The sequence below is a fragment of the Salvelinus fontinalis genome, chromosome 17 (assembly GCF_029448725.1).
Source record: "Salvelinus fontinalis isolate EN_2023a chromosome 17, ASM2944872v1, whole genome shotgun sequence".
Taxonomy (NCBI): domain Eukaryota; kingdom Metazoa; phylum Chordata; class Actinopteri; order Salmoniformes; family Salmonidae; genus Salvelinus; species Salvelinus fontinalis.
In genome coordinates, this window is record NC_074681.1 from 26,449,589 (window position 1) to 26,464,592 (window position 15,004).

At 37.1% G+C, this 15,004-nt stretch overlaps 1 protein-coding gene across 1 annotated transcript; it reads right to left on the bottom strand.

Annotated features, from left to right (window-relative positions):
• Positions 1-3,154: 3,154 nt before the first annotated feature.
• LOC129814064 (homeobox protein engrailed-2b-like) lies at positions 3,155-8,222 on the bottom strand. Its single transcript, XM_055866837.1, has 2 exons — positions 7,352-8,222; positions 3,155-5,401 (listed from the first exon to the last, which is right to left on the bottom strand). The coding sequence occupies exons 1-2, from the start codon at positions 7,815-7,817 to the stop codon at positions 5,058-5,060; spliced, it is 810 nt and encodes a 269-aa protein (XP_055722812.1). The 5' UTR covers positions 7,818-8,222; the 3' UTR covers positions 3,155-5,057.
• Positions 8,223-15,004: the final 6,782 nt, after the last annotated feature.

Here is a 15,004-nt window from a genome sequence, read left to right on the forward strand (position 1 = left end):
TGAATATTTCCCTTACTCTCTATAAAGTTTAGTCACTGATCTGCAGCATTAACTTGTATTCTAACAAGATTAAAATATATTTGTCCTGGAGATTAGCATACTTAAGTCCTCCTTTGCCTTTTTGGTAGTAGCAGTGTGCTTTGATCTGTGTTGCGTGGCAAGAGCCTAGCTTGGGCCCGGCCATCCGAGTGCCAAGTGTGAAATTGGCCTGATGTCATCCCTATTCTTCACCTTATACATCTTTCACCAGCTTAATTATATTTCCGCCACAAAGCCTAACGCTTCATTCCATATTCAAGTTTGACTAGGAAGCATTTAAGAACTATGGATAAATAACTCAGTGGGGGGAAGGGACAGGATGGGTCTTTTGTTTGAGAAACACACAAGAGACATCAATACTTTTCTGATATGTATTTTCTTTTTGAGTCAGACTGCCCTTTGCCTCTGCCAATTGGAGAGGTTAAATTTTATGACACGGGATATGTGAACTTATGATAACTAAGATGTAGGGCAGGCTATTTATTTCTTCATTGTCTGTGGGCATTTGCATTTGGACCTTCTTAAAGTCTCGTGACTAAAGTGGTGGCTGGAATGTTGTGGATGAAATCATGTTCATTTTCATGTCCAGAGGCAGGGAATGAAATTGTAGCAGAACTTTCTATCCAAACTTTAACTTTCATCAACATGAAGAGTTATGCAGGAACTTTTTGTGTATTTGATGGTCAAAAGATATCATGCATCACTGTTATGGAGAGTTGGAGGAGAGAACGTACAAGCTTTTCGACGATGGAATTTTTGTAGAAATGTACAGAATTGAATGAGATTCCTTTTTAGGGACATTTTGAATTCTGAGGTGTAGAAGAAGTGATGCGTTAAAGGAAATGAGCACCTGCAGCTGTGACCGAGGGCTTTGACCTTCATCAGGGGATCCCGGCCACAGACTCCATTGAGGAACTAACCGAGTTGCTCAGCTCAGCGTCTAAGGCACCAGCTTTTCTAACCCAGAGAGCTCATCAAGTCAGTGACCGTTGGGCGTTACTTCCACATACACAAGCTGGGCAAGAATAGAAATGCAGATGAGGTTCTGGGGCATTGAGGAGCAGGTCAATGCTGAGAATGGTCCGCACAGATAGCTCTCCCTTTTGTGTTTGGATCCTTTTTCTGTTTTTTGGGGCCTTTCTATACATGTTTGAGAGCATCAGGTAATACTGAGACTGCAGAACGTTGTGACCTGTATTGGTGACTGAAGTTTGATGTGTTTGGTTATGCATGGCAGTTTTGAAATCCATATGAGTATACTGTATTATGATCATATTCAAAAGGTGTCCTTATTTTTCTGGATTTGATCAATCTTACTTGGTTGATGCATGTGAGGGGAAATTGACTTTGTTGATGAGAGACTCTGTTACAGTCAGAAACTGGTGATGGGATAGCTTTCAGCATTCTGGATTACTATCTCCTCTGTAACCAAACAACACGAGTCTCAAAAGGCTCATTTATCAGGATATGTATTATATTGAACCTACTAGTTTTAATGTTTCCATAAGCTTTTAATTCCCTGTTTGTTATTCTGCTGTGGAAATGTTTGACAGCAAATTACTTGAAGGTGAATGTTATAGCAACTGAGTGGAATACTGAGTGAAATTGCTGTCGTGGGATTCTTAGAACACCTTTGAGATCATTGCAGAGTTATTGCACATCTAATCACTTTTCGGAAGACAGAAATGAGTACTTTACCTTTTTGAGATGCTGGGTTTTCTCTTTAAACTCTATTCAGGACTCCTACGTATAGGCGGCCTGCATTCAGCATTGTGCACCAATGACTGTATTTTGACTTTGGTATGAGTTGTGGCGGTCACCCGACCACTACTCAATTGTAAAACTAAAATGAGGTATACTCTGCTGCATATAACTTAGACATCATGGTGCACCTTGGTGCAAGTTATGTGTAACTTTTCTTTGTGGTCAACATTTCTTTTTAGTATTTTGCATTTAGTAAATACATTGTAGACTATGTTTGCCTGGCGAAACCAACAGTCGTCCTTTCCATTGTCATTTTTAAAAAAATGCCATTCCTGGTGCAGGCACAAGATGCTTTCTCTGCATACCAAGTTTGATTGAATTCTGCTCATACTTAATCTTGAAGAGTGCAACTTTTTAAAGTAATTTGAACTCTTTAGTAATTTAACTAATACTTTACAGTGCTGTTACTTTACTGTAGGGTTACTTTAATTTACTGTTTCACTTGCGTTTTCCCTGGTATTTACAAGGACATTATACAGTAACTATGGATACTTCTGTTGCCACTTCCAAGAAATCAACACAACTATAACTACCTGCTATTTTGTGCAAGTGCTGCTTGTTTGAATAAAACCCAAAGAAACCAGAATGCAAGTAGGCCTACTAGCTCATTACCAGCATGTCATTTATGTAAACGCCACTTAAATTGCAGACTGTAAAACAAGTCTAATACATTATTCCCATGCATGAAATAATGTATTCTTCTTTATAGGTTTATTTAGCTGATGACCACCTGCAAATAGCAAATCACACAATGCAGTCTACTCTGTGAGAAAACACGTCCACAAATATGTGTATTGAGAGCTAGCCCATTGAGAGCTAGCCCATTGAGAGCTAGCCCATTGAGAGCTAGCCCATTGAGAGCTAGCCCATTGAGAGCTAGCCCATTGAGAGCTAGCCCATTGAGAGCTAGCCCATTGAGAGCTAGCCCATTGAGAGCTAGCCCATTGAGAGCTAGACCATTGAGAGCTAGCCCATTGAGAGCTAGCCCATCCAGAAAGAGGCATGGGGCCATTTCCTTGTATCAAGGAAATGACCATGCATCATACATAAACCCACCAATTGCCTATCAGAGGACAATATTTTTAAGTGGCATTATTTGTTCTGTATTTTGATTAAATTCTCATTGCTGTCTCATTTACCTTCAACACAGGCCAGTAATTGTTATGCAAATTGATATATAGTTATTTCAACATAAATGCGGCTTGGACATATCACATTTATGCCTCAGAAATGATTCCCAGAGTGGCAGTTTGTGAATTAACAGTAGACTATTGGTCAGCCTGTACTTTTAGAGCACTCTGATTATTGACATGTTGTTTATATCACTATAAAAAAAGTAAAGGATTTAAACTTGTCTTAGTATTCTTGTGGTTTATTTACTTATTGGTTAATTTCACAGTATGATACAAATTATTTACATTTGTCTCATATCAAAGAATACTGACAGAAAAATACAACCAAAACTTTGTCCTTCTTTATACATATGCTTAAAAATTCTGTTGTAAATTCACGTTGTATACCATCTCTAATGGCAATAGCCCATTCTTGATATAAACATTTAATGTGTTAGTTCTTTGTAGCACAGTTCTCATAGAAAAGTTCATTTACAGAATTTTTAAGGCAAAGTGTGTTTTAAATTTGGATTTTAATTTACACACACTTAAGATTGACAATAAAAGATCATTCACATCATAAGACCACAATTTGGTAGATACAGCAACATTTGTCTCGTGATATACAGGTGACAGATTGCAGATTTCATGCAAAGGCCTCTAAATGTTTCATTCACAAAAAGAAGTTATTGCAAGATAAATAAGTTATGTAAACATTCTTTTAGAGAAACAATATGGCCGCTGAGTATTGTTTGTAAATATGAATATTATGTTATTTGCAAACAACAATAAATTGTATTTCAAACTATGGAATGCATGGATCATTTGAGATACATTATTTGTACAGTAGACCTATATATGATGCCCATTGACGTTACTTCAGCGGTGAAGTGTTTCATGAGAGTATAATGATTGAAGTGAAGATGTTCCATATAGGGCTATGGTACAAAGTTAAAGGTCCTTGCTTGGCACTGAAATCCTGATTTGAGCCGGGGTTAAATTGGATTTTGTTGGTGGTGGAAGTGACCCAAAACGGATGCATTTCCATGATAATTCCAAGTGGATATCTGTTCAATTCCCATTGTTGTCATCCACCCCCACCACTCCTCCCTATTTAACCATTGGATATGAGCTACGCGCGCATAACTTGAACTTTGGGGTGAATCATAGCATTGTTAACCAATGGTAGACTTGCAAGAAAGTTCGTTTTACGCGTTTGCATACCAGACAAATATTTCGGTTTATAAAATACTGTTTTGTTTTTCTTACTATATGCTATAGGTATTTCAAGATAGGTCCTTTCGTGAAAGTGAAGTTAGGCTACATTCCTTTAATGACTCAACTCATTTCTATAGTTTGGGTCAAGTTTAAAGTAATTTATAGGCCTATTGAATATATTATGTATTTATTTTTCATCAAATCTCAGTTTCATATCAATACATGTACCCAAAGCTGAATTATTTTACTGAATTTATTCATTTTGAATGCTCACGAGATAGCTATAGTTAATGCAGTACTTGAATATAAAAATGCATTGTTATCAGATAATACGCATCATTTAATGCGCATGGTTCCCTTATCAACTCAGACAGGCTGTATTTTTACACAAAACGAAGGAGCCCCAGAAAACATATTTTCAACATGAATATCAAAGTACAAGGAAACAGTGTGATAAAAAAACGTAAAAACATTGATAAACACTATTTAGGCTATTTAAATTCACAGTTTCCAAAATGCAGCAGAACAAATCTTTGGACATCAGCATGTTTCCATTATTTCGGTCAAATGTGATAAAAACAAAACTTGTTAAAAATAAAAAAGAATAAAACACACTTTGATGCTGAAGCAATTCTAAAGTTCCACGGAGAAAATGGCAAACGTTTTATAACACAAAATGGTTTAAATCAAATCAAAGTGTATTGGTCGCAAACACCGATTTGCAGATGCTATCGCATGTGCAGCGAAATGCTGGTGTTTCTAGCTCCAACAGTGCAGTAATAATACCTAGCAAAGTAACAGTTAAAAAAATAAAAACTATAGCTACAGAATATTGCAAAATCCTGTCTCATTCATGTTTTAAATATTTGCTGGTGTTTTTGTACACTGGCCCTTTAAAGTTATTTATTGCTTTGTATATTTTCTTCAATCGCTGTCTGATTTTTCATCCTTCGATGATGTGGCATGATTGTATAGTCCCTGTGCCATCAGGTGCAAGGCTAAAGAGTTTTTATTCCCGGTAGCCTTCTTTATTTTGGCCCTCTTGTTTTGAAACCAGATTTTAATTTGAGATTCGTTGAGGCCGAGTTCTTGTGCCAGACTCTGTCTTCTCTGTTCGGTCAGGTACCGACTAGTCTGGAACTCCGTTTTTAGTCTCTGGAGTTGTTCCGCTGTGAAGGCCGTTCTTGGACGCTTGTCATCCTTGCTTGGGGTCGTCGTCGTTGTCGTGGTAGTAGTGGTCGACTTCTTTGGTTTACGAGATCTTGGCCCTGTAGATTAGAATACATTCAATGATCAATCAGACTTTGAAACAGACAAAAATTATGCCTTCAACGTCCTCAATAACATGATCACTAATGCCTGACTAATTAATATGATGATCATATCGATCAAAACAGATTCGTAGCACTCTAACATGCTAGAATAGACCTAGTAGGATAGCAGTAGTAACCAAGTATTAGGCCCAATGGGCAGAATAAGTATTGTGGTGGTATTAATATTAGCCAAATTGCCAGTATAGGCACAATAAGCTATAGACCGAAAATTGTATTAGAATATAAAGTATTCTAAAAGGGTGCAGGGTTTTGTGTGCATAGGAGAGGATGATGGGTGGGTGTTGATGGGGGTGGGGTTAGAGAGAGGGGGTATAGGCGCCCCTTTCTCGTTGTTACCATAGGAACTACATTTATAAGCTTCATAAATATGTAATGAATATCGTGAACATTTCATAAAACTGTTTTTGAGTTGGCTGGTTCTACACCAAATAAGAGATCGATTCGCAGCTACACGTTTATGGGATTCACAATAGCATTTGGATGTTATTATGATCAATAGGCCTATCTTCCATCGAAGCAAATTTTTCCGTACTCCTGGAATGAAGTTTCTTATACCGTTTATTTCGTTACATGCAGACCTATGCTATGAGACCAACATAAAACTCAGTGGAAACTTTTTTTGTTTAGTAATGGAACTTTCTTTTGTTACTATTTTCGAGTTGTTCAGAGAAGTTAATGTATTCATTTCATTATGCATAATATAATATATGTTATACGACGATGGCATATTATCGATATTAACTTCATGTTAGTGCTTCTAAATAGCTGAATGGATAATCCAATGTAGTTTAACAATGTGCTAATTCTAAACGATGTTAGCTAGAAATTAAATAGCCTAGAAATGAAAACGGACAGTATCTATAATTGTTACTTTGATACACTTTTGAAGTGTATTCACTTCGGCATTATATGAAAAAGCTCAAAATATAACAAACATTCGGCTATAGGCCATAATGGAAGATCTGACAATCACATCCTACAGCAGTAGATAAACACTTATGCTAGGCCTAATATCCAAATATGAGAATAGTTTAAGAATAAGATAAACTACAGGCTAAATATAGCAGAGGAGGGAAGTAAAAAGTAACTATAAAACGACGTTTTTATTCTTAATATCTGTCCAATTTTTCTCTCGAAACTTTGCACTCTAAAAGTCTGATTGCACGCATCTCCGTCATTTCGCATATAGATGGAATACTTTTTGCCTGGCTCCATTGTCAAAAAAATATGCTAATTAAATATTAACAAAGACGAGTGAGGAACAATGGCGTTAAACTGCGTTTCAATACTGATTTAAAAGTTGCTTTACATGTTAACTACTTCAATATTTTTAATACTTCGATACTTTCAATCCTTTTTTTCTCCTCCAAAAAGTATTGACTTTTCTCTTTTTTTCATCCTTTTCATTGTTTTCTTTATTAGGGCTACTCAAACGGAATTGTCAGCTTGATAATAATTGCATGACTTGACAAATATTTTTAAGGAGATACTTATAATAACAGTAACAATACGATGACATTGCCTATAGTAGGCCTATGCCCAATATTTGGTTTGTAACCGCCATTATCATCCAATCAGAATTCTAGGTCAATCGAAATCTTCCTTATCGTTATGGATAAAATAATATATAATAATAACATTAATTGGCAACCAAAGAATTATTAGAAAATAATTTTATTCATTTCCTAAAAGTTTCGGACAAATAATTGAAAATAGGCTACACAAAGGGATACTTTTTATGTTTGTATAATGCGGCTGCAGGAGATGGTTTCAGGTTTATATTTTGACTTATTTAGTTCACTGAGTCAGTTTATATTGCACACGTGATCCAATGGTTCATGGTATTCCTATTTATACTAAGGCAAGGAAAATACTATACTTTACCTGAGGATGGTCGGTCTGAATATCTTGTACAATACACCCAGGCTGGCCAGAGCATAGGTTTCGACGAAGGTGCAGAGTTGGCTTGAGAACTATCCGAGTCGGAGCTTAGGCACTGATCTCCAACTTCTCCTCGGGGCTTGAGAGGCGCATCTCCAACAATATCTTTTTTTGGCTCACCGACTGAACGAGAATTCGATGTTCCTTCCCCTGCCACCGTCCCACCTAACTGCCCAGATTTTGGGGGAAGGCGAGGACTATTCTCTCGTCCATTGAGGTGATTCTCATCATAATTAAAAGTCCCATCTTTCCGCCGTCCAAAGTCTGGTCTCAAAATATTATCAATGTAAAAGTTCGTGATTCGGTGCGGTTGCTGGTTCCCAGGTGCTTGAAGAAGAGGAAGAATAGCTCTGTTGAATTCTTCGCCCGAATCTTGACGCTCTCCATTGCGATTATCATCTTCTTCCATGGTGAAATACTCAATGTCCAATTCTGGTAGCCTACCTTTCTCGCTCTCCCACACAAAATTATGAATTCCAATGTATGAATGTTTTAGCTTTCCTTGTCCACTGCGTTTTTTTAAAATACAATGTAATTGGAAATAAAAACGAAATCCGTTTTTTTTCAGTATCTAGTTTTGGTAGTAATAAAACCACGCCTCTTGCCTTTTTCACAAAGAAAAAACATACTTCAAATGTATTTTTCCGGCTTGCTGCGATCGATCTATTTGTTGAGAAAGTAGACTACCATTTAAAATACTGAGTAGTAGTAGTCCCCTTTCAGAACCAATCCAATCTTGATGCTTCAACTACTAAACTACGAGTAGATAAAGGGGCGCTAACTGCTCCTGAAATACTTTCACTATGGATTTTCGTTCTTATTTTTAATAGGCTACGAGTCCCCCCAGTGACGTTGCAGTCCGGTATCTAAGACACGTGCCTTGGACCAATAGAGTTCGTGAAATGTTACCACATGACCAATGACTCCAGAATACTAGAAGACCGATGACAGCACCCCTACACCTCACCCAATCCTCAAAGCTGTAGTATTCAAAAAACATAAACAAGTAGGACACCATTTCTGATTCAGTCAGCCTTCCCAGTTTGTTTTTTTATAATAAAAAAAAAACATTTTCTGCTGAGAGTTTAAAAAAAAGTTTTTTTGTTATAGACATGTCTCCACATTTCGTTGGTTCTTCGGTTCAAAGCGCACACAAGACTTGCCCATGAAAATGGGGTATCCTCGAATGGGGGAGGGGTGTGAAACCTCAAATATGTTTCTCAAATCTTCCCCTCAAAATTCTGGATGATTGAAATATATTACCAAACAGGGATGAGCCAGGACTCCGCAAAATGCTTTAGCAGTCCCCAACATTACGGAATAAGTTTCCAACGGTGTTTCCCAGAGTAGCGCATAGTTGGCTTGGGGGACACGATGGGAGGTGCACTTGCTAGGCTACTCGTTTCTTCGTCTATTGCACGTGAAGTAGCCCTATGTCAAATTATATGCGAATGCAACTTAATATTCCCCTATGTTGTCATGGTAGCCTAATCAAATATTGTGCGTAATAGTCATCCATTGGTCTCTGGTTATCCAATATTATCTATAACCACTAAAGGGCATGGGTAATGTAGTCTATAGTTTTTATCATACGATTGTTGCTCTAGTGGACGCGGACAATCTGTTTGGTCTTTAGTCCAGTCAATAGCCAAAATCGGTTTGCGCGTAAAAAGGACCGTGGCGCTTTAAAAATTGGCGATGACACCAAACAGCTGTGATATCAGATGTTGCGGTGAAGAATTGAAGACTATTCTTCTCTCGGTGGCCTATGCATATGGGTGATGTCCTCAGGTCAAGTCTTTCGGTAAAATGTAGACTTTCTGACTGTCGTATACAATCAAAGTGGGATATATTTTGACATATTGATGAGCGAAATGAGCTCAGGTCAACAAGCGCGCATCTTGCTCTCTAAACATGGTGAACTGGGTGTGCATTATATATAGTGCAGCCGTATTGAACAAATAGTTATTTTCTATTTGATAGCCTAGTTGTGTCATGCAGTGCCTATGGCATCACCAAAAACATGATGTTGCATAATTATGTGTTATTACACAGCGTTTGAACATTATTGTTGGCCTAGTTGGAGATGTAGAATGCAGAAGATATTCCAGATGTTATTATCGATCCGCAAAATATTACTGTAAACAAATAATGCACAAGAATAGCCTATTAATAGATTTTTTGGACTGCTCCTGGAAAATATTAAATTACCAAGACTGGCTTTTGTTTGAGAATATTGAGTTGGATTGATCTGATCTAGTATTCATTATCCTTTCCCCTTTTTCATTTTCCTAATAGTTGGATGTAGAGGTTACAGGTTTATAGACAACATCACGGAGAGATTAAAAAAACCCTTGCATATAGCAAAAACAGAAAAAAGACATGTGTCCATGAAATACTGAGTTATAATGGTCAAATCATTCGTTATATGGCTGTATTAAATCATACACGTTTTAATAATTTATATTCCAGAAATACAATTGTTCAGCAAAATGTGTGTTTTTTGTAGTCCCAGTGTCTTCTTAATTCATTTTTGTGATTAGTTTTGTTTACGGTGTGCCTATTTTTGTCCTGATACAGGATATTAGGCTGCCTATTTTAGCATTTAATTGTTACATTGATTGGTAATGTTTAATTGCTACATTGATTGTTAATGTTTGGTGCACCTGCATTAGATGTGACATATAGACTATTCATACTGTATGCCTGTAGCATTTAAAAGGACAGCTTTGCATGTAGACTAGGTGTGCCTTGCGACGAAGCAAACAATGAAATTCCAATCCCATATTGCTGAAAAACACGTGCAGACTTGTTGACGTTATTTGAAATGATTTACGCTGTTCTGCAATGTTTATTTGAAAATGTACCAGGACTCGTTGGTGAAGTCGGACCCTGTAATCGAAAAGACATGCAGCTTGAAGTTGTCAGAGGTCCAAGCAATGTCAGATGTGTTTTGTTAAGCTTATATTTTTTCAGAAGCTGTATTTCGCCGACCCCCTCCCCTCCCTGCACACTTATTCGAAATGTATTTTAACCTGCTTTGAACTTCTCAGGCAAAACAAGGATCCTAGAATGATATTCTATAGGCCTAGGCAACTTTTCCACAATTTAATCAGGGCAGGTGAGAGTAAGTAGATCCACTCTCCAATGACCTTTTATTTAACCTCATTCCAGGGGATTTACACCATTAAAAGTCCAAATAGTCACTTCACCTTTGAACTGTAACTAATTAATAAACCACAACAAGGTTGTAAAAGGTTCAATCCAAGCTCATGCAGATTCGATAGCCTACTGAAATGGTGACTATTCCTTTCTTGTGTAATTTAGTTGGCTTATAATAATGTTATTGTATTTATGAATTGCATTCATAACCTTGTCTTATGAAATATTGAAAATCATGTGGAAAGATTAACAAATGTGCAGAGATGTGAATATTAGCCATTTAAAATATTTGACGGACGTTTCTGTCCTTCATGTTGACATCCCCAACTCTCACAATCTGCAACACTGTCTGTCAAACATAAATAGAATTTGGCATATTGTTTGCAAATGTTCAATCGTTCTTTTACGGAGTTAATCTTAGGCCAACTCATATTTTCTAAATTATTCTTAATTGCTCATATTTAAAAACATAGCAGTTCAACCTATATGCAACTTTTCCTAAAACACTTTTCTGTAAAGCCAATTATTGGCAGTTGGAAAAGTATTTCCTTAAGAGTCCAATAATTCCAGTCTAGTCTATTCTAACAGAATCATCCACCGACAATTTTAATAGGCCTAGGCAATCTGGTGCCCATTTTCGTAACTTTCATCCTAGCTCTCCACAACCCAGCCCAAACTTTCTATTTCGGTAAATGTCTATTTTCTATTTGGTTTACTTTCCATCAGAAAGGGTTATGCTACAGGGGCAGAGGGATTTGTGAATGAACGCCATAGCGTTGGCTGCAGCTCACAGATCATAGCCCCAGATCACCAGCACACAGATGTGCTCCATTGAATGGATGTGATATCTGCTCTGTAACAATGCAGGGGTCATGTTGGATCCTGGCGCTTCCTGTTGGCCTTTGAAAAACAAACGGAGAGAGAAAACACTAAGGGGGTCCCCGAGGATGAGGATAAAGGTTAGGCCTACTGACCACTTCCTATAGTCTGGAAAGCTGTTGGTGAAAACTGTGCGGCACACTGGTCTCAACCCTGATAAGGTTTTTCTGGCCAGGACATAGGACTATCCAACTTTCATAGTGGTTTCCTTTTGATTCGATTATGTAGATTATCTATTGGCATGACTTAATCTCCCGACACCTTTTAAATTGTTCTTATGCGAATTTATTTATACTTATACCCCGTTAATTATGTTTACCCCGTTTACCCTCACATAATGTCATATTCCAGTTACATGAATCCTGAACTCAACTGCTTGCTGTCAGTATTTGCATTTGAATGTATAGCCTACGTGTCATTTAAATGTATAATTTTCTATAAACATGTAATTTATTGGATAAATGACATTTGAAATACTTTAGGATGTGCTTGCTATTTACTTATAGATCATTGATCTAAACTGTCCCTCCCTCTGTCCGCACTTTCCTTTATGTGCAAAGTGACCAAGTCTCCTTCAACAAGACGTTGAAAAGGCCAATGGAACGATTGTTTATGGGGTTTAATTACTGGTTAATCCCCCTGATCGCCCTGGCGTGGATAAATCCCATCTGAATAGGCGTTTGAAAACTGAGCCAGTTTGGGTTTCTCCAGTCAATTCAACCCCAGCCTTTTCCGCTACTTTTTGGTGACCATGGTTGCAGCAACTATAGCCTATATCAGGCTACAGCGGGAAAAAAAGTGTTTTGGTCAATTGTGTTTTTATTTCGGTCAGTTCAGGAAATAAATAATAGCGTGTTTCATGGCTACTTGATACATGATTATAGGCGTATAGAAATATAAAGAATTGCATCTTTAATTACATTTACTGGAATTTAACTGACACCAGCAGTGCAATTTAGGACCAATTGAAAATGCTAAGCAAAGTTGTCTTGATCCTGATGGCATTTTCCCCATCATCGTTTCTGTCACCATTTAAAGACATAAGGATTCCAGCCATGTGTTTTCGCATGTGCATAATAGGGATTTAGTTGACTTTTGCTTGTCTTCAGTAATCAATTATGTATTAATAAGTTCATTGATCATCATATAGAAAGTTTATCAATCATCCATTATAATATATGATTTTACACTCATTTAGTCATGTACACTCATTTAGCCCTGTACAAATATGTATATGTACATTAAAAGTGTAATAGGTGGGCTTTATTCAATCGTAAGTGTATAATACATTATGGCATGCTCCACTGTTGAGTGACATCGTTTGATGGCTCATATGTGACATTGGATTTGACAGAAGAGATACTTCTCATTATAATGCATTTCCTCATATTCATTTAGCATAGATTTTAAGAATACTTCATTAAGCTCTTCACTCTTTCTCAGAGCTAGAGAGTCAAGGGCAGATGAAAAGGGTGGAAAGCAGAAATGTGAGAACTTTTGTGCAAAACTTTATTCAGTCAAAGTGCAGTCAATGCTTTTGCTTTATGTTAAATATTATTTGACAATCTCTGTCAGCATGAAGGGTAAACATAGCCTATACTGGTGAACAATAGCCTATACTGTACTCAGTTCAAAGAAGCAAATCACAAAAGGCACTGGCTTAGTTAGACATATTGATATTTTCAAAGACTCAGACCACTAGTGTGTTGTGCTAGGTGTAACTGGCTTGATTATTCAGCATCATAATTGACCATTAAATAACATATAATAACTCATATGAGTGTTTTCAATAACTTCTCATAAACGAATATGCATTGATAACCTTATGACCTTGACCTAATATAAAATAACATTGAGAAGCCATCTCCTTTACAGTACTTTAGTGGTGTTATTTCATCAACCAAATAGTATTTCTGATAGAATATCGGGGAACAATGCCCTAATTAAAAATGTGTTGCTCCCTTTTTTAATCTGAGCTTGCTGATTGAATCTCTGTGTAAGTACTACTGTATATGGACCCCAGGGATATTTTATTAGACATGCTGGCTCTTTCCCTTTTGCTCCAGCAGGTCATTTTCAGGTTTTCAATTAACAGAATGTTATTAAAATGTAATAGCCCTGATGATCTGCTCACTATTACTTTAGAGAATATGTTCATAATTGAATTGATGTTACCCCCATATTGAACTTTCAACAGTACAGTAGGTATACTGTACCATAAAAGTTGGTGGTTTGACCTGTTTGCCCTACAAACTGTTTGAAAGTGCCTTGAAGTGTGTGCAAAATGCACATGTTTGTATGAGTGATTTTCTGTGATTTCATTCACAGCTCTCACTTAGAAAGTAGCTCTGAAATTTCTGGTCAGAGGCAAAACAATTCATAGTGAATGTTGTATCTTTCCAGCAGGGGTCTCTTCTTTGCATTATCCTGAGTGATTGTAAATAACTACCGTATTAGAGAAAGTGTAAACAGTGCTGTCTAGTGGTACATTTGGGTTAGGATATTTTGGATGCACATGGGATTTTATTAAATACTTTTAAAATAATTTATTTCAGTTGATTTTCCAACTGTAATCTAAGAAAACTAAGACTTATCAGATTTTTATTAACCATGTAAACATGATAAACAAAAAACCTGTTTTATGGTAATTGCCCTAACAATCTGTTATGTAAATATGTCAATATAAGTAATAATTTTCATTACAAAATTATCAACATAGGCTACATGTGATCCACAATTCTTGGATGGAACACACTCATCTTCACAACCTGAGGCACAGCTGGGGATAAGAAACAAAATGGTTACCATGGAATCGATCCAGGGAGGAAAAGTTGGCCCTGCTCCCAGAAATCTCTGGGCGGAAGGCTGACTGTCAGTCCCCCACCAGGACTATGTAGGACGCTGCCTCAGAAGGGAAGGGACTGATACAGGATGGTTGCTGCTGGTGAGCCTGGTGGCAGTCCTGTTAGTGAGAAGATGGATGTCTCAGTGTAATTCAAATGAATAACTAAAATAAAAAATAGACTACAAGGTCTACTTGTGATGCTGTGTGTCATTTTGAGTCCTAGTAAAAACATTCAGTTGATTCAGAATAAGGTGTATTATTAAATGGAAAGTTCACCCAAATGTACCTCATAGAGAGTAGCCTATGGAACCAGAGAAGTAACCCAACATTGTTTTTACATTTATGTGCTCTATGAAGGATCAGATGTTTCTGATGTTCAAAATTTGAATCATTTTCTCTGTCCAAAATGTTTCCAAGGACCTCGGCACAGTTTGTTAGCTGTGGCTTCATGATGGACTCCCTGTCATGAAATCATATAGCCATAATGGTCACAATTCTTAATTTATTAAATGGCATTACACCAATGTGCTTGCGGGTGACCTTGATAGTCATGCTGGATTAATATAATCCTCTTGAGCATGCTATACCTGTAAAGGAGAAAGACAATATGCTCATATGGGTAAAATTGACTTAAATCAAACTGCTTCACCTTGTCAAAAGCTCCAGATCAAGGATGTCAAATTGTAACTCTGAGGTCGCAAGGCCACATT